At 44.3% G+C, this 24,891-nt stretch overlaps 2 protein-coding genes across 2 annotated transcripts in view; both read left to right on the top strand.

Moving 5' to 3' along the window:
- Window positions 1-10,010, top strand: part of LOC133378921 (zinc finger protein 93-like) — a 28,076-nt gene extending 18,066 nt beyond the window's left edge. Inside the window, exons 10-12 of the mRNA XM_061613534.1 lie at window positions 1,190-1,272; window positions 5,210-5,336; window positions 7,314-10,010. Of these exons, the coding sequence (XP_061469518.1) occupies window positions 1,190-1,272; window positions 5,210-5,336; window positions 7,314-8,359 (1,256 nt within the window). The 3' untranslated portion in view covers window positions 8,360-10,010. The remainder of the gene's footprint in view (window positions 1-1,189; window positions 1,273-5,209; window positions 5,337-7,313) is intronic.
- A 4,414-nt stretch (window positions 10,011-14,424) lies between these two features.
- Window positions 14,425-24,891, top strand: part of LOC133378920 (uncharacterized) — a 56,388-nt gene continuing 45,921 nt past the window's right edge. The window contains exons 1-6 of the mRNA XM_061613533.1: window positions 14,425-14,827; window positions 16,023-16,625; window positions 16,789-16,915; window positions 18,020-18,102; window positions 18,351-18,477; window positions 22,233-23,722. Of these exons, the coding sequence (XP_061469517.1) occupies window positions 16,098-16,625; window positions 16,789-16,915; window positions 18,020-18,102; window positions 18,351-18,477; window positions 22,233-23,722 (2,355 nt within the window). The 5' untranslated portion in view covers window positions 14,425-14,827; window positions 16,023-16,097. The remainder of the gene's footprint in view (window positions 14,828-16,022; window positions 16,626-16,788; window positions 16,916-18,019; window positions 18,103-18,350; window positions 18,478-22,232; window positions 23,723-24,891) is intronic.

Here is a 24,891-nt window from a genome sequence, read left to right as displayed (position 1 = left end):
TTTGCAAACAAGATGGAGAAAGATAGAGTCGTTCCTGGCTTTATCTCAAACATTGCATTTCTTGACATTTTCAATACTGAGAGCACTTCCTGTATATATTTGAAAGATACAATTATAAATGTTATTTATAGTAAATGCAAAGCAGTGCAGAGGCATATAGTAATATTTCAACAGCAGTATCAATAATAAATGGCATGAATATATAAGCATTGATGCATATAAGAAGGAAGCATACAGGAAATATACTTTAATTCGTGTCACTGCACAGCTCAAAAATCCCTGTATGCACAACACTTGAAGACATTACACCTAAAGCCAGTACCTTAATTTGCAGTGGAAAGCCCAACTGGGGAGGGGTGCATTTTCGCTACAGCCAAAATATATAAAATGGGTATAAATCTCAGGAGGGCATAGAACAGACAAAACATTCTGTAGCACCCCTGTGTACTTTAGATGTGCGTCACTTAATCTGAGACAAGCATGTGCTCAAGAACACTAGGACACTTGTGAATGTAAGCACTGCCTCTAGACAACATGGCTAGTAGCCAGGGAGGGCATCTCATTGTTGCGCTGTGTGTAGTTGTGTTGCTTAATTTCATTTAAAAGCAGCACCACAGCAGCAGAGAGTAACAGCAGATGTTGAAATGCGAGTGTGGCAGTGTGTGCATGCGTTTGCCTAAGAAAGCAGGCTTTTACCCCGCATCAGCATCACTGAGACTGGAGACTTGGTAAAATAAGAAAAGCTACGTTATTTAGAGAAATACATAGTAGATAGAAAAGGCATACCTAGTTCTAACTAACTAGCTAAGTTGGAGGTGTAACGCCCAGGTGTAGGAGTCAGCCCCATGCTTGGAGAGAGCAGAGACAAAGGGATGTCTCCTGTCTCCCGGACAGTCTGAGAACAAAGAAAAAGTGGAAAGGCAGGAGGAGGAAGGGCAGGTAAGCTTCCCTAAAGACATCACAGTCTAGCGACAGAAGGAAGTCAGTCAGAGCATCACAGGTAAAAGGTAAACAAAGCCTATCTATCTGGAGGACCCTAGCTCTATCTTCCCTCTGGAGCTTAAACAAAAGAACAAAAAAGGAGTTGCTCTTGTCCCACTTCCAACACTCATGTGGAGGGCATAGTTTATGTGCTGTGTGAAGAAGTAGCTCTTTTTCTCTGTCCTGAATCTGCCACGTTTGTCTCTAGCAGGCAACAGAATGATGCCAGCAAAACCTAGTCAGCCGTCTTCTCTTTGTGGAAGGGAAGTAACTGTTGTAGCACTGGATCAGGTAAGGGGAAGGGTCACTGGGGAGATTGCTAAGGAGCAGCCAGAGTGCCTCTGTTCCCTGCTCACCTCCCTAGGCCTGAATGACTCTGTCGCACTCCTTTGTGCTTCATTCAAAGCTGCCTGTGCCAAATGCAGTTAATGGCACTCAAGACGGTTTCAGTCCAGAGATGATGACCAGCTGCCACACCTTAACAAACCATTTAGGTGGCTTTAAATTATTTTATTATTATTAAAAGAATGTATATATTACAATCTCACAAAACCTCAGGGCATTAACATAAAACCCTTTTAAAATTAATACAAAACAATCATTAAGATGACAAGCTACTCAAAAAATGTTTTAAACAGCTGCATAGGCCTGTCTGCACAAAAAAGTCTTCAGGGAACACTTGAAAGTCAAAAGCAAGGATGCCTGCCTGATCTCTGCCGGAAGAGTGTTCCGTAGCATTCATTCATTGGCGATCACTCATGGCTGAGTAAGATTGTCTTCCAAGATAAGGTCTTTAACAGTGGGTCCGTAAGTGACTATGGAGGCCAATTCTGGATCCACACAGCCTCCCACAGTGAGGACATAGGTTTCCAGATGGAAGATGGTCGCGATGAGGATTTGTTTGACGTGCTTTCTGCTTAGCTCGTTTGTCCCTGTATTCGCGCTTCTTCAAAGTCCACAGCACCTTTGATAATAGCCAACCTCCATTTGGGACGTTCACGGGCCAAGAATTCCCAGTTGTCGATGTTTATGTTACATTTTAAAAAATTTGCTTTAAGTACATCTTTAAACCTCTTTTGCTGTCCACCAATGTTCCATTTTCCATCCTTAAGTTGGGAGTAAAGTAGCTGCTTTGGAAGATGGTGATTAGGAATTCGAACAACATGGCCAGTCCAGCAAAGTTTATGTTGAAGGATCATTGTTTCAACACTGGCAGTCTTTGCTTCTTCCAAAACCCCAACATTAGTCAGTCTGTCTTCCCAAGTAATTTGCAGAATTTTCTGGAGGTAGCGTTGGTGGAATCTTTCAAGAAGTTGTGAGTGGCGTTTATAAATGGTTCATGTTTCACAGGCATACAATAAGGTCGGTAGTACAATAGCTTTGTAAATAAGCATTTTGGTCTCCCTGTGAATATCCTGATCCTCAAACACTCTACGCTTCATTCGGGAGAATGCGGCACTCGCAGAGCTCAGACGATGCTGAATTTCAGCATCGATGTCAGCTTTTACAGAGAGATGGCTGCCGAGATAGGGGAAGTGATCAACCTTCTCCAACGTCACACCATTAAGCTGGATTGATGGTACTACAGAGGGACTAGTTCACACCTGTTGATGAAGCACTTTGGGTTTTTTGATATTAAGTGAGAGGCCAAGCTTTCCATATGCTTCTGCGGAGACATTTAGGATAGTTTGACTACATTATCATCGGCATATTGAAGTTCTACGACAGAGGTTGACATTACCTCATTTTTTGCTTTCAGCCTACTGAGATTAAAAAAAAGCTTTCCATCTGTTCGATATATGATTTCCACACCAGTAGGAAGTTCCCCCTCAATAAGGTGTAGAATCATAGCAATGAAGATAGCAAATATGGTAGGAACAATGACGCATCCCTGTTTTACGTCTGATCCGACTCTGAATGGATTGCTCTGAAAGCCATTGTTGTCCATAATTGTTGCTGTCATGTTGTCATGAAGGAGTCGCAAAATATTCACAAATTTATCAGGGCATCCAGTTTTCAGAAGGATGGTCCAGAGAGCTGTTCAATTCACAGTGTCAAAGACCTTAGTCAGATCAATAAACACCATATTTATTTATTTATTTATTTATTTTTAAAACTTATATACCGCCCAACTAGCAATAGCTCTCTGGGCGGTGAACATAGATACAATAAAATACAATATAATACAAAAACATCAGTCTAAAATCAAATTTCACAATCTAAAAACAGCAAAGGCTAAAATCAAATTACAAACATTACAATCATTAACTAAAAATTAAAAGGTCGATTCTGCTCCCAGCATTTTTCTTGAAGCTGTCGTGCGGTAAAGATCATGTCCACTGTCCCCCTAGAAGGGGGTAAACCATTTTGAGATTCGGGGAGGCCATCCTCTGAGATAGGTAGGAAGCGATTTGCGAGGATCCTTGCAAGGATTTTACCTGAGGTAGCAAGAAGAGAGATACCTTGATAGTTCCCGCAAGTCTTAAAAAGGGTGATAATTATAGCGTCCCTAAAGTCCTCCGGGATCTCCTCCGTCATCCAGATTTTTTCGATGAGCTTATGAAGTTGTTGTGTAAGTTCAGGCCCACCTTCTTTAAAGACTTCAGCAGGAATCCCATCAGGTCCACTAGCTTTGTTGTTCTTCATTTGATTGATGGCTTTACTGACTTCATCCAGATTAGGGGATACTGCAAGCTCATCTCTAGTTTGTTGTTGTGGAATTTGTGAGAAGACCTCATCAGCCATGATAGAGTTACAATTAAGGAGGTCATGGTAATGCTCTTTCCAGTGCAGTGCAATAGTCTCTTTATCCTTAAGGAGTTTGCTACCATCCATTGAACATAATGGATTTGTACCATAATTTTTGTGGCATTAAAAAAGCCCTGTGCATCATGAGCATCTGCAAAATGCTGGATCTCTTGAGCTTTCTTTATCCACCAGGCATTCTTAAGTTCTCTAGTTCTTCTTTGGACCTCAGCCTTTGCACTGGCATAATTTTTTTCTTAGCAGCACAGTCAATGTCTTTCTGCCATATCTGGAAGGCTTTCTTGTCGATATGTTCAATCTCACTATCATTCTTATCAAACCAATCCTGATGTTTCTTAGTTTGGTATTGAATGATTTGTTCATAGATGTCTTCAGTTTAATCCAGTGTTCCTCGACATTTTCAGGGAGTTCCGTCAGTAGATGTTTCTTGAGAGTTGTTTGAAAACAGGCTCACTTAATAGGATCTTGAAGGGCGTGGATGTTCATTTTACACCTTGGTTTTCTTCCTTGAAGCCTACGTTGAGGAACAATATTAATGGCCAGAAGTGGATCGAATTAATCAGTGATCTGTCCAGCAGCCAGCAGCACTCGTCATGGCCCTAGTGAGGAGTACATCACAATGATCTCCGGCACGGACAATTACATAATCCAGGAGATGCCAGTGTTTTGACCGAGGGTGCTTCCATGATGTTTTAAATTTATTTTTCTGACAAAAGTGTGTGTTTGTAATAACAAGATTATGCTCTGCACATTTAGGCAGAAGTAGAATTCCATTCAGGTTGCTATTGCCAACTCCTTCTTTCCCAATGGTTTCTGGCCATAAATCGAAATCATGCCCAACTCTTGCATTGAAATTGCAAATTGATAATTTTATCCTCCTTAGGTATCTCTGATAAGATGGTGTTTTTACAATAGTTGCCTGCTGGGTTTTGGCAAGTTTTAACTGGAGAGTTGAGAGTTGTTCATTAATGCCAATAGGAACTTCTGACAAGAGCTTCACAAGTTTATTTTTAATAGCAAAGCCTACTCCATGTATTTGTCGTTCTTGCTCAGGCAGTCCTTTCCAGAAGAAGGTACAACCTCCTTTTTCTTCCTTCAGTTGTCCTTCTCCTGCTCTTCGAGTTTCTTGGAGTGCTGCTATGTCAATATTAAAACGTCTCAACTCCCTCGCAATGATGGCAGTTCTGCATTCAGGACGTTCACTATCTGTATTGTCCAGCAATGTCTGTATATTCCACATTCCAAAATTCAATTGTCTTTTGCGACCGCCAGCAAAATAAAAGGCCCGACTTCTGATTTAGGCCAGATGGGCCTCTGCAACATGGGCGAAAACTAAGAGCTCTCCTCTGTATGATCTCAGTGATGAGGCTCAGGCAGTTAATAAGGTATCCTGGCCCCTCGTTGCTAATAGATAATGTTTATACTATTTATGAGGAGGAAATTTATTTATTTTTTATTTTAGGGTCCCGTATCCTTTGAGGATGTGGCTGTGTATTTCACGGAGGAAGAGTGGGCTCTGCTGGATTCTGACCAGAGAGCTCTGCGCAAGGAAGTCATGGAGGAGAATTGGGGGATCCTGGCCTCTCTCGGTATGTCTCACTGTTTCTCTAGTGGGTGATGATATCCCTTTAGGGATCATATATCTTGCACACACTCAAATATTACAGGACAAATAAATCAAAGAATAATTGCATATAGCATTTTTTGCACATATCCTAAACTTCAACACCTCACGTTCCTTTCTACTTCCTGTCTAGTAGGATGGGCACAGCAATCCAAACCCCCAATCTGCCATGCTGGAGGGGGATTGGATGAGACAGAGGAATCTCTTCCTGAAGCAAATCCTGGCTGTGCCAGGTTCTGCTTGTGGGCAGGATGCACTGCTGTGGAGGTCCCCACTTCGACCACCAGAAGCACGGATGGATGGAACCTACCAATGGGAGTGTCAAGTTTAAAACCCAGAAAAAGTAGGGGGTGGGGCCAGGCAAGTCTCTGCGGGTTCCTATGCCGATCCAAGAAATGGGGCTACTGATCCTGACTGGTGTAGGTCAGGATTGCACCATGTTGTTGTTGTCCTGTAATATTGCCTTCATGTCAATTATGACTTATGGCAACCGTATGAATCAGCGACCTCCAAGAGCATCTGTCGTGAACCACCCTGTTCAGATCTTGTAAGTTCAGGTCTGTGGCTTCCTTTGTGGAATCAATCCATCTCTTGTTTGGCCTTCTTTTTCTACTCCCTTCTGTTTTTCCCAGCATTATTGTCTTTTCTAGTGATTGCACCTTAATTTGTTTGTATTGATGAAAACATTTACATCTCACCTTTCTGTGTAACAAAAATCCACAAGTAGGTTGGGCCATCTAGTTGAGCACTGTGTGGTATGACTGGCAGCCTTTCTCCTAGGTCTCATACCCAGGATGTCCAAGGGCTCCTGCCAAGATCCTTTAGCTGGAGAAGTCAGGGTATGAGCTTGGGGATCATCTGCATAAGAATGACTTGCCCTGCCACTGAATGATTTGCCCTTCCCTTTAAAGAAAAAATAGTTATTTTAAAATCCATACAAAAATCAGCATAGATATACACACACAAAAAAGTCAAGGGGGGAAAAGGGTGGGGAAAAATAGAGTACGTATTTAATGGGATTCGTTAGGACTATAACTTGTAATGAAGGGAGTTTTTATGTCATTGCCAAATCTGTCTTTCCAAATATTGATAAAAAGTGACATTTCTTAAGAAATGGAGCTTGAGCCTGAATATAATCATGTTAATTGCTACATTATAGCTGCAGCTAAGATCCTGTAAAATGACTCTGATGCTGCATGAACCACTCCTTCAAATTAGAGATTCAACACGTGAAATCCTCATTTCCCCATGAATTACACAGACATTGCATTTAGCACTATCTGAGGCCCACTCCTATTTCATTCTCTAATTTGTATCCTTCCATCACTCCTCCCAGTTCAGAGGGGCATCTGGTTGGCCACAGTGAGAATAGGATGCCAGCAGACTCTTCTTATGTTCTTAAGAGAATGTATGTGCTTGTTACATTGACGTGCTCAACAACCCTGTGAGGTAGACTAGGCTGGAAAAGACTGTGATTGACCCAAGATAACCCAATAAAGTTCAGGTCTGAGCATGAACCCAGGTCTCCACAGTCTAATTCCAACAACCTATAGCGTTGCCAGGCAAGGGATGCAGTTGCCTCTCATCTAAGTCTTATCATTTCTTCCTTAATGATAGTGATGGGGATTATCTGACCTGTGGGCCTAATTAGGCCTTCAGGACCTCTCCACCTGGCCCATGAAGCAGTTTTGACTCATCTGCCAATCACCTGCTATGTCCAATCGAAGCACCATTGTGCTAAGACTGAGGATATGGGATGTCTTATCTCCAATTTTAGTGGAAAGCACCACAGTGCTAAGATAGAGATAAGTAAAAAAAACAAGAGGGGTGTCACAGTGCTAAGGTTGGAGATAAGCAAAATGCTGCTTTTAACCCTTAAAGATATCTGCCTGTGTGTGTATTTTGGGTTAATCAGTGATTTGAGACTCTGTTTCTTCTTCAGGCTCTCATCAGTTTCCTGCCTTCGTGGTGGAAGGTGACAAATGGCAAACCAAAAATTACAGAGAAGTATTGTTGCCAGAAAGGGAAATCCATAAAAAGAGGAAACAGCAGAGAAGGACAACTGAAGCAGATCAGAGGAGCAGGAATAAATCCTCTTCTTCTCAAGGCAGTAACTACCATGAAACGGCCATGCAAAAACGGGATGGAAGAAAGGAAACATGTCAATACCATATGGATTGGAAAACTTTCACTGCGCACTGCAAAATCAGCACAGGTGTGAAAACATCCAACTGCTTAGAATACAGAAAGAGCTTCAGTGAGAGCACATATGTCATGTTCCATCAAATATTTCACACAGGGGATAAACCATATAAATGCATGGAGTGCGGAAGGAACTTCACTAGAAGCATAAGCCTCCATCGTCATCAGAGAATTCACACAGGGGAGAAACCGTATCAATGTTTAGAATGTGGAAAGAGCTTCAGTGAGAAAACAGATCTCATTTTCCATCAAAGAATCCACACAGGGGAGAAACCGTATCAATGTTTGGAGTGTGGAAATAAGTTCACTAGAAGCACAAGCCTCCGTCGTCATCAAAGAATCCACACAGGGGAGAAGCCATATAAATGCCTGGAGTGCGGAAAGAACTTCTCTAGAAGCACAGACCTCCACCTTCATCAAAGAATCCACACAGGGGAGAAACCATATCAATGCTTGGAATGTGGAAAGAGCTTTCGTTACAGTTCTGACCATATTACCCATAAAAGGATCCATACAGGAGAAAAACTGTATAAATGCTCGGCATGTGGAAAGAGCTTCACAAAGAAGTGCAACCTCTCTTACCATGAAAGAATTCATACAAGGGAGAAACCGTATCAATGCTTGGAGTGTGGAAAGAGCTTCACGCATAAGTCAGGTTTCACTTCTCATCAAAGAATTCACACAGGGGAGAAACCCTATCAATGCATGGAATGTGGGAAACGCTTCTCTCAAAAGACACATCTTGCCACTCACCAAAGGATTCACAGGAGAGAGAAAACCATATAAATGGAATATGAAAAGACTTTCTGTTTCAAGAAAAGACTTAATTTCATGTAAAAAGAATTCACACTTGGGAAAACCTATTCGATGCTTGGAGTGTGGAGAGAGCTTCAGTAATAACATACTTCTCACTTCTGATCAAAGGATTCACACGGGAGGGACTATAAAAGTGGGTGGGATACGGAATAAGATTCTGTCACAGTATAACTCCTATTTCAGATTGGAGAACCCACCTACGAGAGTCACTGTATCAGTCTGCCTTCCCCAAACTGGTGCCCTCCAGATAATTTCAGACTACAAGTCTTTTTCCTCCCTTGATAGGCTTATGGAATTTGTAGTCTGTAACATCTTGGCAGTACCCAGGCAGGAAGGCCGTTATAAATGAGTGCCACTGAAGGAGCCATGTTAGTGTTATGTTCTAAGGGGGGAAAAACATAGTATTGCATCCAATGCTAGTCCTGTTCTGAGGAGACCCATTGCAGTTAATGGACATGACTAACTTAGGTTCATTAATTTCAATGAGTCTTCTCTGAGTAGAACTGGGTTGAATAAAACCCTTAAAAATGTTCCTTCCCTTACATTAACCAATACTTTGTAAGAAATACTGAGCTCCAGGTGCCACAGGGCTTCTGCCACAGAGCTACCCCTGCCTTCCCTGGCCTTGTTCACTTGAGCAGAAAGTGATGCTTCAGACCACTAAGCCTCCGTCCTCAGTAGGCAGCAGCCATCTTAGATTCCCCAGTCAATTTACAGTGGCTGCAGTCTGGTAAGAATGGGATCCAAGTGGCTCCCGTACAGAAGGGCTGCCTGCCCTGATGAATATGGCCTGAGGGGAATGGAAAGGGGGAGAAGGGGAGCAGGAAAGGAGGTAAAATTGAACTACAGAGTGAGAAAACAATAAAGATCTCCCCGCCCCTCCTCAGAAATGTAAATTTCCTGTGATATGTCTGCTGGTTTCAGAAATGAATTCAGATTTCAGGACAGACAAAGTACTTCTTCACACAGCGCATAATTAAACGATGGAATTTGCTACCACAAGAGGCCAGGATGGCCACCAACTTGGACGGCTTTAAAAGAGACAAATTCATGGAGAAAAAGGCTATCAGAGGCTACTTGCCGTGATGGCTATGCTCTGCCTTCACAGTCAGAGGCAGTATGTTTCCGAATACCATTTGCCGGAAGCTGTGGGAGGAGAGAGTGAGCTTCCACTCGGGTCTTAATTTTTTTTATCTGTTGTTGTTATGTGCCTCCAAGTCGACTACGACTTATGGCGACCCTATGAATCAGTGACCTCCAAGAGCATCTGTCATGAACCACCCTGTTCAGATCTTGTAAGTTCAGGTCTGTGGCTTCCTTTATGGAATCAATTCATCTCTTGTCTGGCCTTCCTCTTTTTCTACTCCCTTCTGTTTTTCCAAGCATTATTGTCTTTTCTAATGAATCATGTCTTCTCATTATGTGGCAAAGTATGATAACCTCAGTTTCATCATTTTCGCTTCTAGTGACAGTTCTGGTTTAATTTGTTCTGACACCCAATTATTTGTCTTTTTTGCAGTCCATGGTATGCACAAAGCTCTCCTCCAACACCACCTTTCAAATGAGTTGATTTTTCTCTTATCTCTGTTGTTTTTAAAATGTTTTAATTACTTGTTTTTAACTGTTTTATCGATACGTTTTTTGTAAACGGTTTAAAGGGTTTGTTTGTTTTTTATAATCCAGTGGTTTATAAATATTAATAAAGTCCAGCGGTCAAAAGCAGGAATACACAACCCAGGAAAAGGGAAAGAATAGCGAATGAAGAAAGCAAGGTAGCTAAGGTCACATCCACACCATACATTTAAAGCACACTTCACACACGTTTAAAGCACATGGCTTCCCCCCAAGAATCCTGGGAAGTCTAGTTTGTTAAGGGTTATGGGAATTGTAGCTCTGCTAGGGGTAAAACTGCAGTTCCCAGGATTCTTTGGGGAAAGCCATATGCTTTAGGCGTATGTGTGGCTGTGACCAGGGCCGGATTATCTATTAGGCTTAGTAGGCTGAAGCCTAGGAGTCCGGAGCTCTTGGGGGCCTACGATCCGCTGAAGCAGGACAGGAGCTGCAGATCGTGGGACAAGAGCTTCCAAACCACCCGCAATCCCCCCGCTTCACTTACCTTTTTCTCTGCTGTTTTTTGCGGTTTGCCATCAGTCAAGATGGCGGCCGAGGTTTCCCTAAGGGGCTGAAGCCTCTGCCGCCATCTTGGTTGATGGCACACATGCGTGCTACACGTGCGCATTGCTGCCATGAACCAAGATGGCGGCAGAGGCTTCAGCCCCTTAGGGAAACCTCGGCTGCCATCTTGATTGATGGCAAACCTGCATGCGCAGTGTGTGCAGCTGCAAAAAAGGCAGAAAAGTAGGTGAAGCGGTGGGGATGGGACGGGACGGCGGGCGGCTCAGAATCAGCCTAGGGGTCCTCCTCAGCTTAATCCGGCCCTGGCTGTGACCAGTGTCAGGACATTTTAAACTCAAAATGTTCTGCATGAAGAGGGATCACTTTTGTCATGCACACCTCCAATTTCATTCCAGGACACTTGCACAACCACTTTTGCTCTTATTACATGAATAAGGTGGCACTTATGACCAGAGTAGTTCAAAGGAGAGCAACGGGTATAAGGACATTTTCCCAGCAACACAATACTAGTCCTGCTTGAATGGCGCTGGAAATGTGGGTGCTGAAGAACGGATGCTGGAGGTAGCAGGACATCAATGTATTCAGTGCGGTGGTTAGAGTGTCGGGCTGGGACCTGGGCGACTAGAGTTCATATCCTCACTTGGCCATGAAGCTCACTGGGTGATCTTGTACCAGCCACTGCCTCTCAGCCTAACCTACCTCACAGGGTGGTTGCATGGATAAAATGGAGCTGGGGGGGGGATAGAACTACGTATGCCACCTTGCGCTCCTTGGAGAAAAGGTGGGATACAAATGTAATAATAAATAAGGAGAGGGGGTTAGAAGAATTCTGATGTTTGATGAACTGGATGGTTTTAGCATAGGGTTGCCAGGCTCAGGGCCTGAGGCTGATCCTGTATCTTTAGGAGAAGAGAAAGCCAAGTGCAGGTGTTCTTGCAATGCTATAATGAGAAAAACTACAAGGTGGAATTCTCCCTTCCCCCTGCACAACTACAGAATACCTCTTGGAGGCTGGGCCTGGCAACCAAGAGGTCTTCTGTATCTTTAAAAGGTATGCAGGGGGAAGGGAGAATTCCACCTTGTGGTTTTTCCCATTACTGAGTTGCAAGAGCACCTGCACTTGGCTGACTTTCTCTTCTAAAGATACAGGATCAGTCTCAGGCCCTGAACCTGGCAACCCTATTTTAGCAGCAGAACAAAACTCACTCCAGGCCTTTTACCATTTGGTCTGGGGGAGGAGGCTTTTGGGGACTCCTGCCATATCTGCACCCCCATGGCAGAGAGCTGAGGGATGGGGGCTCACAGGGGAAGGTGGTGCAATGGCCTTTGGGGGCTGTGTTTTGCATGTGGCCTGGAGGAAGAAGGCCTCACATCCTGAAAGGGGACTTTGGGGGTTTATTCTCTGTTTCTCTCCCCTCCCCCGCAAAATAAATCTGGCTCCACTCCTCATCGCCCCCCAGACATTCTTTTTTAGCCTTTAAAACGGGGCATTTTAAAGGAATTATTCCTGAGTGTTCATTTTTTCATTCAAATGGCTTGTACGTGGAAGCCCTCACATTTGGATTTGAGGAGAAAGTTGTTCAAACAAATAAACATAGGAAGTGAACACAGAAAAGGCATTTCCACAAGTTACTTTGTTGTTATGTTCCTTCAAGTCGATTACAACTTATGGTGACCTGGTGAATCAACGACCTCCAATAGCATCTGTCATGAACCACCCTGTTCAGATCTTGTAATTTCAGGTCTGTGGCTTCCTTTATGGAATCAATCCATCTCTTGTTTGGCCTTCCTCTTTTTCTACTTCCTTCTGTTTTTCCCAGCATTGTCTTTTCTAGTGAATCATGTCTTCTCATTAGGTGTCCAAAGTATGATAACCTCAGTTTCATCATTTTAGCTTCTAGTGACAGTTCTGGTTTAATTTATTCTAACACCCAATTATTTGTCTTTTTTCGCGATCCATGGTATGCACAAAGCTCTCCTCCAACACCACATTTCAAATGAGTTGATTTTTATCTTACCCGCTTTTGCCACTGTCCAACTCTCACATCCATACATAGAGATTGGGAATACCATGGTCTGAATGATCCTGACTTTGGTGTTCAGTGATGGATCTTTGCATTTGAGGACCTTTTCTAGTTCTGTCATAGCTGCCCTCCCCAGTCCTAGCCGCCTTCTGATTTGTTGACTATTGTCTCCATTTTGGTTAATGACTGTGCCAAGGTATTGATAATCCTTGACGAGTTCAATATCCTTGTTGTCGACTTTAAAGTTACATAAATCTTCTGTTGTCATTACTTTAGTCTTCTTAACGTTCAGCTGTAGTCCTGCTTTTGTGCTTTCCTCTTTAACTTTCATCAGCATTAGTTTCAAATCATTACAGGATTCTGCAAGTAGTATGGTATTGTCTGCATATCTTAAATTATTGATATTTCTCCCTCCAATTTTCACACCTCCATCTTGGTCCGATCCTGCTTTCCGTATGATATGTTCTGTGCATAGATTAAACAGATAGGGTGATAACAAATAGGGTGAGCCACCCTGGGCTCCTGCTGGGAGGAAGGGCGGGATATCAATCAAATAAATAAATACATAAATAAAATACACCCCTCTCTCACACCCTTTCCAATGGGGAACCAATTGGTTTCTCCATATTCTGTCCTTACAGTATCTTCTTATCCAGAGTATAGGTTGTGCATCAGGACAATCAAATGCTGTGGCACCCCTATTTCTTTTAATGCATTCCATAGCTTTTCACAATCTACTTAAAAAAGCAAATTAAAATTAAAAACTGCTGCTTATGATCCATGCCCTGCTGTAGCGAAAAAAATAATGAAGGTAACAGAGGACCAGACATCACAGTGGACAGGGAGATTTTTAGAAGTTTTTCAAAGACTGGTGGTTTGTAATAATCCTAGGAATGGTTGTGTAACTTGCCCTATGCATTTCTTTGGAGAAGGGGTGTAGCACAGTAGCAGAGCATCTGCCTTCAATGCAGACAGTCCAAAGTTCAATCCCCAGCAGCATCTCCATTTAGAGCTGGGAGAGACTCCTGACTGAAACCCTGGAGAGCCGCTGCCAGTCAGTGCAGACAATACTGAACTAGATGGAACAATGGTCTGATTCCTATATTCCTGTGCACTGTTTCTACTCAATTTCACCAAAAATTGCATCCCTCTAATCAGTGTTTCGAGAGCCAGTGTGGTGTAGTGGTTAAGGTGTTGGACTAGGACCTGGGAGACCAGGGTTCGGATCCCCTAACAGCCACGGAGCTCACTGGGTGACCTTGGGCCAGTCACTGCCTCTCAGCCTCAGAGGAAGTCAGACCCCCTCTGAATACCGCTTACCATGAAAACCCTATTCGTAGGGTCGCCATAAGTCGGGATCGACTTGAAGGCAGTCCATCATCATCAATCAGTGTTTCAGCGCCTTCCAGTCTGAATTCATGTTCTTTGATTCACTGACTAAATTTTATGCGTCTGCGTCCACTGGGTGTCCAAAAGCTAGGACTGGGAGCATTCGCTTGTGTTTGAAAGAGAGAGAGCCTCCTGCAGCTTGATCTTCCAGGGGTTAAAATGAACGGAGCTGGATTCCTAGACAGGAGGGGAAATGGGGTGGGGGCGAAGGTGGTAGTGGTGGGGCCCTTCAGAGCAAATGGGTTTCCTCCCCCCGACCCCCTCCTGCCCGGATCTTTCCCTGGAGGAGAGCCCGTGTCTCCCAATTTCTGCAACCGGGCAGGGGGGACCCTTCTGGGATCTGGTGAGTCCACCCCCTCCCCCGGATCCCCAAGGCTGCAGGGGAGGATCCGCAATGCAGAAAAGGGAGGAGAAGGAGGAGGTGGCTAGGAGATTCCGGGGGGGGGTGGGTGGAGAGATTCCGACACTGCAATGGCAAGCATGAGGGAAAAGGGCGTCGTCAGCCCGTGTGGGGGGGGGGGTCTGAGAAGGGCGAGCCAGATTCCGCCCCATTAAGAGGCGGCCTGTTCCCCTGATCTATCCAGGATCGCTCCGGCCCTCCCATCCCCCCACCCACATCAGGGATCGGAGGTTCTTCCTCCCCCTCGGCCTTTGATGTGCAGCCGGTGCGTGTGTGAGTGAGGGGGTGGAGTTCTGCAGTGCGGCGTCGATGGATGTGATCGCTTCATCCATTGTTCTAGGATTCGAATTTGCGCCCCCTCCCCTTCATCCGGTGCCCGGCGGAGACGCGTGGGCACGCTTTCAGACGTGCTGCCGGTGACGCGTGGAGGGGGTCGCTCGCCGTGGAACGCAACGCGCGTGGCGGAAGACTTGCCCCCAAAGGGAAGAGGTGCAGATGGAAAGCCGGGGAGCTTGCGCGGCTGGGGAGCATCTTTTTTTCCCCCAGGCTTGCTGATAGGCTAAGGGGATAACGACAGAAAACTTAAATCAAAGGCGAGAGACCCTGATTGAAAGCGACGAAGTTTGTGCGCTTTGGTTGATTTCAGTACCTTTTTTCCTCAGACTTTTTGATAGGCTGAGGTGATACTGTTGGTTGTTAGGGTGCTGCCAAAGCTTCCTGGGGCTGTATGGGGTGGTTGTTGCATTATTGTTTTTGTGCTTAGGGTGTTGTTATGTGCCGTCAAGTCGATTTCGACTTATGGCGACCTTATGAATCAGCGACCTCCAAGAGCATCTTGTCATGAACCACCCTGTTCAGATCTTATAAGGTCTGTGGCTTCCTGTATGGAATCAATCCATCTCTTGTTTGGCCTTCCTCTTTTTCTACTCCCTGCTGTTTTTCCAAGCGTTATTGTCTTTTCTAGCGAATCGTGTCTAATAATAATAATAATAAAATAATAATAATAATAGAGAAAAGCCCTGATGAGAGGCCTTGGGTAAAGAAGGAATAAGGGCTCAGTGGAAGGCCGAGAGAGGGATTTCTGAGAAGGGTTCTGCAACCAAGCACTGCCTGGTTGGCTCCAACCAATGGCAGGACCTTTTCAGTGTTGGCTCCCTGTTTGTGGAATGCCCCGCCCAGTGAGGTGCCTGTATCTCCATCACTATTAATTTTCTGGAGGAATTTGAAAACGTTCCTGCTCACCCAAGCATTTTGATGGCTGAAGGGGGCTGTTCCTGATGATCACTCATATAAAGAATGTTTTTAAGTTATGTTTTAGAATCTTTTAACTCTGTGTTACAACATTTTTAACTGTGTTTGAGAAAGTCTTTAATCATAATTGTGTTTTGGAATGTTTTAAACTGTTTTTAGTATGTTTTCCTTGTGAAATTGTTCTATTTATGTTTATCATCTTTTGCCTCCCACCCCACCCCACCCCCAACCAAAAACCAGACTGACGTCTTCAGTCCACAGCCCTCACACAGAGGACTCTCTCTCCGGCCTCCATCATCTGTTTGAGTCACCTGCTTTGCCTTCTGGGAGCAGACCTGTTTGCTAGCCAAACATCCATATTTGCTCAGGGAAAATCTCCCCACCCCAACAATAAGTAATAATTCTCTGACAAGACATTGTCTTGGCTTTACAGGTCTTGGAAGTGTCTTAGTCAGGACCATCTTTGCCTTGAAACAGACACTGGAAGAAGGACAAGCAGGGGGCTCCCATGGAGCACAGATCGAAGATGGAAGAGCAAGACCCAGCTGGCCCTGAAAGAATAAGATGCCCTGAAGCCACTGAGATTGGGAGCAGCAGGGAATTCTGGGGAAGAGCCATGCAGAAGATCCGAAGTGAGGACACTCTTGGCTCAGAAGGACACCAACAACGTTTCGGCCATATCGCCCAGGCTGAGAGCAGTGGGGAATTCTGGAGGGAAACAGTGCTGGAGATCCCAGATCAGGAGACCTTTGGCTCAGATGTGCGTTTCAGGCAGTTCCGCTACCCGGAGGCTGAGGGGCCCCGAGAGGTTTGCAGCCAACTCCACCATCTTTGCTGTCAGTGGCTGAAGCCAGAGCAGCACACCAAGAACCAGATCCTGGACTTGGTGATCCTGGAGCAGTTCCTGGCTGTCCTCCCACCGGAGATGGCGAGCTGGGTGAGGGAGTGTGGAGCGGAGAGCAGTTCCCAGGCGGTGGCCCTGGCCGAAGGTTTCCTCCTGAGCCAGGCAGAGGAGAAGAAGCAGGAAGATCAGCAGGTGAGAGAGCTTCACCCTGCTGATTATCATCAGACAAGCATGTGAGCGAGGGTCTCCAAAAGCCCTCTGTAATTTTCAAGCTTTTTCTGAAAATGTCCCAAACTCCATAAGCCTTTGCCTCTAACACTCCTTTTCTAACCTTTCCCCACCTGCCCTGTTTCAGGTAAAGGGTCTGTTTTCAGAAGCGGCCACTAATTTACTTGAGGCAGTGGAAGCTCTACCAGACACTGGAGAGAATACCCTGAGAAGAGGGAGTGCCCAGGAGAGCAATGGAGATAGCCTCTTGCTGGGTAAGGATGAATGGGGCATGCCCTTCAACTTGGTCTCCCCCCAGGTATTATAGAAGAAATCCACGGGATCCTTTTGTTTTCAGTAATCAGCACAGTGATTTTATACAAGGAGGCTGACACATTGATTTGTTGCCAAGGCCCCAAATGGGGAGAGGCATGTTTACACACACCTGAAATGTAAAATGGCTCTAAACGTTCAAACTGCACAGAATGGATGAGACATTTTGTCATGCCCATGCGTACCTAGACATGTGTCTCTACATTTAAATGCACTTTAAACAATCATGGCTTCCCCCAAAGAATCCTGGGAAGTGTATATACAGTAGGGCCCGGCTTTTCAGCAGCCTGCTTTTCAGCAGCCCCCTAATACAGCGGCTTTCAATTAGAGTAAGGCCCCACTCATACGGCGCTTGTTCTGCTTTTACGGCGTTTTTCGGGCATCGGGCGCCATTCTGTTGAATGAGTTCCACTTTTTGGCAGGTTTTTATTTTAGGCAGGGGTCTGCAATGTAACCCGCCGTATGAGTGGGGCCCTACTGTATTTTATTTTATTTACTTATTTATTTGTTTATTAAATTTTTATCCCACCGTTACTCCCGGAAGGAACCCAGGGCATCAGACAAAAACACTAAAAGCACCTTAAAACATCTTAAAAAGAAAAATTTAAAAACATACTAAAACAAAAGTCTTAAAAACATATTTAAAAAGCAGCTTTAAAAGCAAGTGTAGTTTGTGAAGGGTTCTGAGAGTTGTTAGGAGAGCCCCTATTCCCCTCCAAGGGCTACAGTACCCAGAGTTCCCTGGGAAAGTGGGATTAATTGTTAAACTGTGAGAATTGTAGCACTGTGAAGGGAACAGAGGTCTTCGAACAACACTGTGCCCCCTTAACAACTACGGTTGCCAGGATTCTTTGGGAGAAGCCTTGACTTTGTTTATGGACTCAATCCATCTCTTGTTTGCCCTTCCTCTTTTTCTACTCCCTTCTGTTTTCCCCAGCATTATTGTCTTTTCTAGTGAATCATGCCTTCTCATTATGTGTCCAAAGTATGATAACCTCAGTTTCATAGGGTCGCTAATGGCTTCCCACCACCTTTGTCTCTCACAGGTGATGGAATGATGCCAGCAAGACCTCCTCAGCCGTCTCTTCCATGTGGTGGAGGGGAAGCAGCTGCTGTAGCACCGGATCAGGTAGAGGGAAGGATCAGTGGGGGGAGAGAGGCTGGAGGCAGCCTAAGTGTCTTGGTGTCCTGGGCCTGAGCAGTTTTCTTTGCTTCTGGCAAAGCTGCCTACAATAAGGCTGTGAATGTGACACACACAAAAAAGTTTAAAGCATACGGGATCATTTCCAGATGCCTTTCCTTAATGAGTCTTCTGATTTTGCTAGCAGATAACTTAAATACGATCTCCAAAGAGGCAAATGTTTCTTTTTCTTCCAGGGTCCCGTGTCCTTTGAGGAGGTGGCTGTGTTTTTCACGCAGAAAGAGTGGGCTCTGCTGGATCCTGACCAGAGAGCACTGCATTGGGAAGTCATGGAGGAGAATTATCAGCTTGTCGCCTCTCTTGGTAAGACTTTCTAGTGGGCGATAATATGTATTTAGAAACTATATTGTAGCATTTTCTTGCAGAACCCTGATATATCAGTGCCTCAGATCCCCGTCTTCCAGTCTAGCAGGATGTATCTGTTTATTGATTAAAACGTGGATATCCTGCATTGTCACTTAACAGAAATCCACCTGCTGGCTAACAGTGTTCAGACGTCGGTACAAACTATTAAAGCCATAACATAATCAAAGCAACTTTTTAAAAACCATCTGCAGGAAACACAGAAGAGCCACAATAAGCAGGAATCCGAAAAACAGATCAGAGTCATCATAGAATACAGGAAGATAGAAGGCTGCCTTGTACTGAGTCATACCATTGGCTGTGTAGCTCACTATTGTCTACACGGTGACTGGCAGCAGTTTATTAATTAATTTATTTTTGAGGGTTTCAGATGGGGAGTCCCTCCCAGCCCTAAACTGGAGATGCCAGGGATTGAACCTGGGACCAAGAAGTTCTACCACTGAACTATGGTCCTTCCCTGGAAGCCTGATGGAACAGTCTTGCTATAAACATTGGCCCATCTAATCCAACACTGTCTGCTCTGACTGGCACCTTCTCTCCAAGCCCTCGTTCCCAGCGCATCCAAGGGCTCCTTCCAAGATCCTTTTGCTCAGGGCTGAGGAACCTTTTTGGTCCAACAGGCCAGATCCTTCTCTGTCCCCACCCCTGCGGACCAACTTTCGACAGGTGGCAGGACAACCCACCTGTCAATCAACTGAGGTCATAATGATTCACTGGTGGGTTGTTCTGTCAAAATCTGTTGGATAGCAGCTCCCAGGCTCTGGGAACTGCAGCACAAGGGGCTTTGCTGCTCCAGTAGCACCAAGTGGTTTGCATCGAAATCGCTCTTAAAACAGAACAAAGGGGAAAAGCTCTGTCTTAGCATGCTTTTTGTGCAAGGTGCTTGGTGCTATTGGAGCAAGGCGCACACCTACAGTCTGTCAACTGATGGAAAGTGGGAGCACGCCTTGCTCCAGGAAAGGAACAATTGGGGGTTCATTATTTTATTTTATTTATATCCCGCCCTTCCTCCCAGCATGAGCCCAGGGCAGCAAACAAAAGCACCAAAAACTTTAAGACATCATAAAACAAACTTTAAAACACATTAAAACAACACTATTATTAGACTGCCTTTTAAAAAAACCTCAAAGCAACTTACAAAAACAAACATGAAAAATAAATATCAACACAAAAATCAAAGCTACCTAAAATACTCACAATAATGTGCATCAGAGAGCAAATGCAACTCAACCCATGAAAAAATGTGCAGAGAATTAAGCTCCAATGGCCTGGGTGAATAAAAATATTTTTATCTGGCGCTTTAAAATAGATAGTGATTGGGCCAAGGCTGCCTCTCTGGGGAGAGCATTCCACAACTGGGGAGCCACCACGGAGAAGGCCCATTCTCATGTCGCTGCTCACCCTACCTCCCTCAGTGGGGGCACACAGAAATGGGCCTCAGATGATGAACGCAGAGTCTGGGTTGGTTCAGGTGGGGAGAGGTGCTCCTTTAAGCTCCCAATTGTTCCTTTAGAGCCACGTTGGTACCTGCCCTACAGCTTGTTAGAGTTTTTTGATACTGCAGTGGAGTGCAGAAATAACTGGTCTGTTAAAACTGGTAGCTGTAGGAATAAAACACCTTAAGGTTTATTACTACATGGTGAAGCAGCCATGCAGCTTGTACACTGCTAACTGAGAACAAAGACAGGAAGATAAGGGAGGATGGGGGGGCAAAGCCTGCAAAAACAAAAAACACTTTAGAGGAGGAATCAGCAGAGGGGAGAATAGATTGCCTTTCTGTCTATCACACGCCACTGGTTCAGGGCATGTATAACATGTGTTGGTGCTTTACTCCCAACACACCTGACTTCACATATGATATCAGGTGTAGGGCAGTTGGGGTGGTTTAAGGAAAACGGCCCTACGCAGGCCAAGTGGGAAGGCCTGGTGGGCCAAATGTGGCCCGTGATCTGGAAGTTCCCCATCCCTGCTTTAGCTGGAGAAGTTTGGGATTGAATTTGGGGTCTTCTGCATAGTAATGACATGCTCTGCCACCAAATGACCTCTCTCTCTCTTTTTAAATTCACACTTCTATGCTGCCAATGATCTTCATTCACTAATCTTCATTCATTCTTCTTCCGATATATGGCAATTGCCATTTTCCCCACTACTAATAAATTTGTACGCTTCTCCACATCTATACCAGAGGTAGTAAACATCTAGTATGGGGACTGGCTTTTTACCCCTCCCCCGTGCAAATGGTTCTGCCCCTGCAAGGCCACATCAGTTTGGGTGGCAGAGGAAATGCAGAGTGGAATTAAAGCAGGCCCGGCACTGAGAGCGCTGCTGTGATGAAGCTGCAAATCGCCCCTTCCCCAGTGATCAGACTGATTCCATGAGCACAGAGGGGGTGATAATGGCACGAATCACCTGTGGAGGGATTGTGTGCGTTTGTACGTGTGATACGGAGGATGTGTACGCATTACTGGCCTAAAGCACAGCTAGGTTGCTCTTTTTATCAATGCGGATGGAAGCTGGTTTGGGGAAATATGCGTCAAATTGCAGCATTTCATAAGCGGCAGGATAGATACGGATTGTGGATAATGCCATGTGTACACCGCCTCCCAAACCAGCAGCGCGCTCCCACTAGACGCAAAGCAAATGGGAGTAGGTACACAGCCTGAGCATGAGAGAGAGGTGCCCACACCCAATTTTGGCCCCACCCACAACTGAAATGTAGCCCTTGTAGGATAGGCCAATGGAGAATGTGGACCTTGGGCCACAAAGGTTTAGGCACCCCGATCAATAATCAGCTCACATCCTTCCAAATAATTCCATAGTATATTGATTGGTTCATTTGGAATAGCGTATCTGCCTATCTGTTTTTAATATTATACCACACATGCAGCAAAAATGATTGCATTTCCAAAACGTGCTTAGTCTGCATAGGTTATCCTGAGGCAAGTTAATACATCCATTTTAATTTATAATACCAGTGATACAAACGTTTACATAATGTTTCCTTACAAATTAACAGCAGCAGTTAATATGTTTCATGGTGACAGTTCTGGGCAAGTTTTTGCTTTCTTCTTTACCCAGACTACAGATGTCGCGCTCACAAAATCTTCGGTATGCCTCGGTCATCATTTTTTAAACAAAATGCCATATCATGTCCCTCACGTGGTGATCTAAATACATTAGTTCACATTCTTCCACTTTCTTTGAATTTAACTACTCCATCAAATTAGAAACTCAATATGAATAACAGTAACATAAGGAATTAGATACTGCTATCCCCCCATTTTTCCATAAATGACACATTGTCTTTAGTGCAATCTGAGACCTCTTCTTTTTTATTCTGATCAGATTTGCAATCTTTCATCGCTTCTAACAGTTCAGGAGAGAATGCATCTAATTGTTGCATTTACTTCCCCAACAACCTTGTGAGGTAGGCTATGCTGAAAGAGAGTGATTGACCCAAAATAAACCAATGAACTTCATGTCTGAGCTGGGAGCTGAACTCAGGTTTCCATGGCCCTAATCCAACAGTCTGTAGTACCCCAGTTGCCACTTAAGGCCAGCCAAGGCAGTTACTGTGGGATAAGATGTCTCTGCCATCTAATTCATGTTAGTTCTTCTTTTATCATAAGCATTGATTGAATTTGTGCAATGATTTCAGGCTACATTTCTTCCTCTGTTCTCTGTCTCCATTTCAGAGGATGACAAATGTGAAACCTCGATTAATGGAGAACCACATGAGCTGTCACCAGAAAGAGATGTATGTAAAAAAGGGGAACAGCAGAAAACTGAAGCAGATCAGAACAGCTGGAATAAATCCTTTGCTCCTGAGGACAGTAACTACCATGAAATTGCAATAAAAGAAATAACAGATGAAATAGGGGAAACAAGCACAGCCTGTGTGTATTGGGAAAGTTTCAATTCTCAATCAGAATGTACAGCTCATTGCAAGATCCACACAGTTGCAAAATCAAATAAAGGTTTGGAATGTGGAAACAGCTTTGATCAGAAGATAACTGTCACTTCTAATCAAATAATTCACAAAGGGGAGAAACCGTTTCAGTGCATGGAGTGTGGAAAGAGTTTCAATCAGAAGATACATCTCACTTCACATCAAATAATTCACACAGGGGAGAAACCGTTTCAATGCATGGAATGTGGAAAGAGCTTCAATCAGAAGATACATCTCACTTCCCATCAAAGAATTCACACAGGGGAGAAACCGTATCAATGCTTGGAGTGTGGAAAACGCTTCAGTGAGAAGACGAATCTCATTGCTCATCAAAGAACTCACACAGGGGAAAAACCATATCTATGCATGGAATGTGGAAAGAGTTTCAGACTGAGGTCTACCCTTACTTCTCATCAAAGAATTCACAGAGTTGAGAGACAGTATAAATGTTTGGAATGTGGAAGGGGCTTCAGTCAGAAGATACATCTCACTTCGCATCAAAGAATTCACACAGGGGAGAAACCATATCAATGCATGGAATGCGGAAGGAGCTTCATTAGGTATTCAAACCTTACTTCTCATCAAAAGATTCACACAGGGCAGAAACTATATCAGTGCATGGAATGTGGAAAGAGCTTTAGTCAGAGTTCTACCCTTAGTTCTCATCAAAGGATTCACAGAGTGGAGAAGCCATATAAATGCTTGGAATGTGGAAAGGGCTTCACACAAAAGATACATCTCATTGCCCATGAAAGAATTCATACAGGGGAGAAACCATATCAGTGCATGGAATGTGGAAAGAGCTTCATTAGATGTTCAAACCTTACTTCACATCAAAGAATTCACACAGGTGAGAAACCATATCATTGCTTGGAATGTGGAAAGAGCTTCAGTCACAAGATCAATCTCACTTCCCATCAAAGAATTCACACAGGGGAGAAACCATACCAGTGCATGGAATGTGGAAAGAGCTTCAGTCAGAAGAGTAATCTCACTTCTCATCAAAGAATTCATACACAGGAGAAACCATATCAATGCATAGAATGTGGAAAGAGCTTCAGTAGTAAGATGAATCTCAGTTATCATCAAAGAATTCACAGAAGTGCTTGGAATATGGAACAAGATTCTCCCAATTTAACTCTGTTTCACGTTGAAGAACCTACATATGAAATGCACTATTTAGATGAATATCAAGCAAGGAGCCATATAAATGTTCTGAGCAACAATGACAAACAATATTAAGCATTTTCTTTTAGTTTTTCCGTTCTTCCAATAATTGCTGCTCCCCTCTGATGCCCCAGCAGGCAGTCGTGCTTTTGTATGGGTGCATTCAGCTCCTATCCTTGGTCAGCGATGGCCATCTTAAATCAGCCACAATGTATCTCCTGACATCAAGATCAGGGAATGCACTTTGGGAAATGTAAGGTGGCCACCACCTGCAGAGGATGGTATCCAAGAGGTTCCCATACAGTGCTGCCTGATCAGGTGTGTATGTCCTCAGCAGAATAGAAAAGGGGGGAAGGAGAAAAACAGAGAGAGGGAATGCTCAGCACCCATGCATGTGTGCTTACATGCAAAGAAAAAGCCCAGCCGCAGACACACAGAAACACTCCTATACAGAGAGAGAATCATAGAATAGTAGAGTTGGAGGGGGTCTATAAGCCATCGAGTCAGCCCCCTGCTCAATGCAGGAATACTCAAAGCATACCTGACAGATGGCTGTCTGGAACACCACCTACATATGCACTCTTTGCTTTTCCATGGGATCTGGGTAAAATCAGATCCAGAAGAATTAAAACTGATCCACTTGGTGGATTTTTACGTAGCATTCCCTCACAACCACCTTCAGATTAGAGCTTACATTGATGCCTGCAGTCTGCACGCTACAAATCACAGATCTGGTGCTTCCCTGCACCACACTAGTCCAACAACACTTATCTGAGGCATGGGTCATTATACAGCCTCATGAGTTTTACACAGAATCCCCCCATAACACCATCACATCTTAAGTAAGCTGTCTTTCTACAGATGTGTTCTATGATTTGATGACGGGGGTTTGTTTCTTTCTTTTTGCTTCATATAAAAAGCATGAAGATCCATGGGGTCCATTCTTTGGACCCATGCTCTTGTACCACGGTGGTGTTGACAAGCACTGGATCTATGATTTATTTATTTTTTACTGAACAGTCTGCAGCTGCCAAAGGAGGGGATGTGTTCTGTTTAATCATAATCCAAATTATAGGTGACCCATTTCTACCTCCTTGATCTCGTCACCTTGTCATCTCCTCAATCTTGAGCCATCCCCACCACAGCAGCTTCTTCATGATTGGTCACACATCTCCACAGCAGGTATTTTATGGTGGCACCCATGTCACTTTTTCTAAATTCCAAATGTTCCTAGAGGC

Source organism: Rhineura floridana, chromosome 3, assembly GCF_030035675.1.
Source record: "Rhineura floridana isolate rRhiFlo1 chromosome 3, rRhiFlo1.hap2, whole genome shotgun sequence".
NCBI lineage: Eukaryota > Metazoa > Chordata > Lepidosauria > Squamata > Rhineuridae > Rhineura > Rhineura floridana.
Note: the sequence above shows the minus strand (reverse complement) of the source record. Positions and strands in the feature narration are given on the sequence as shown.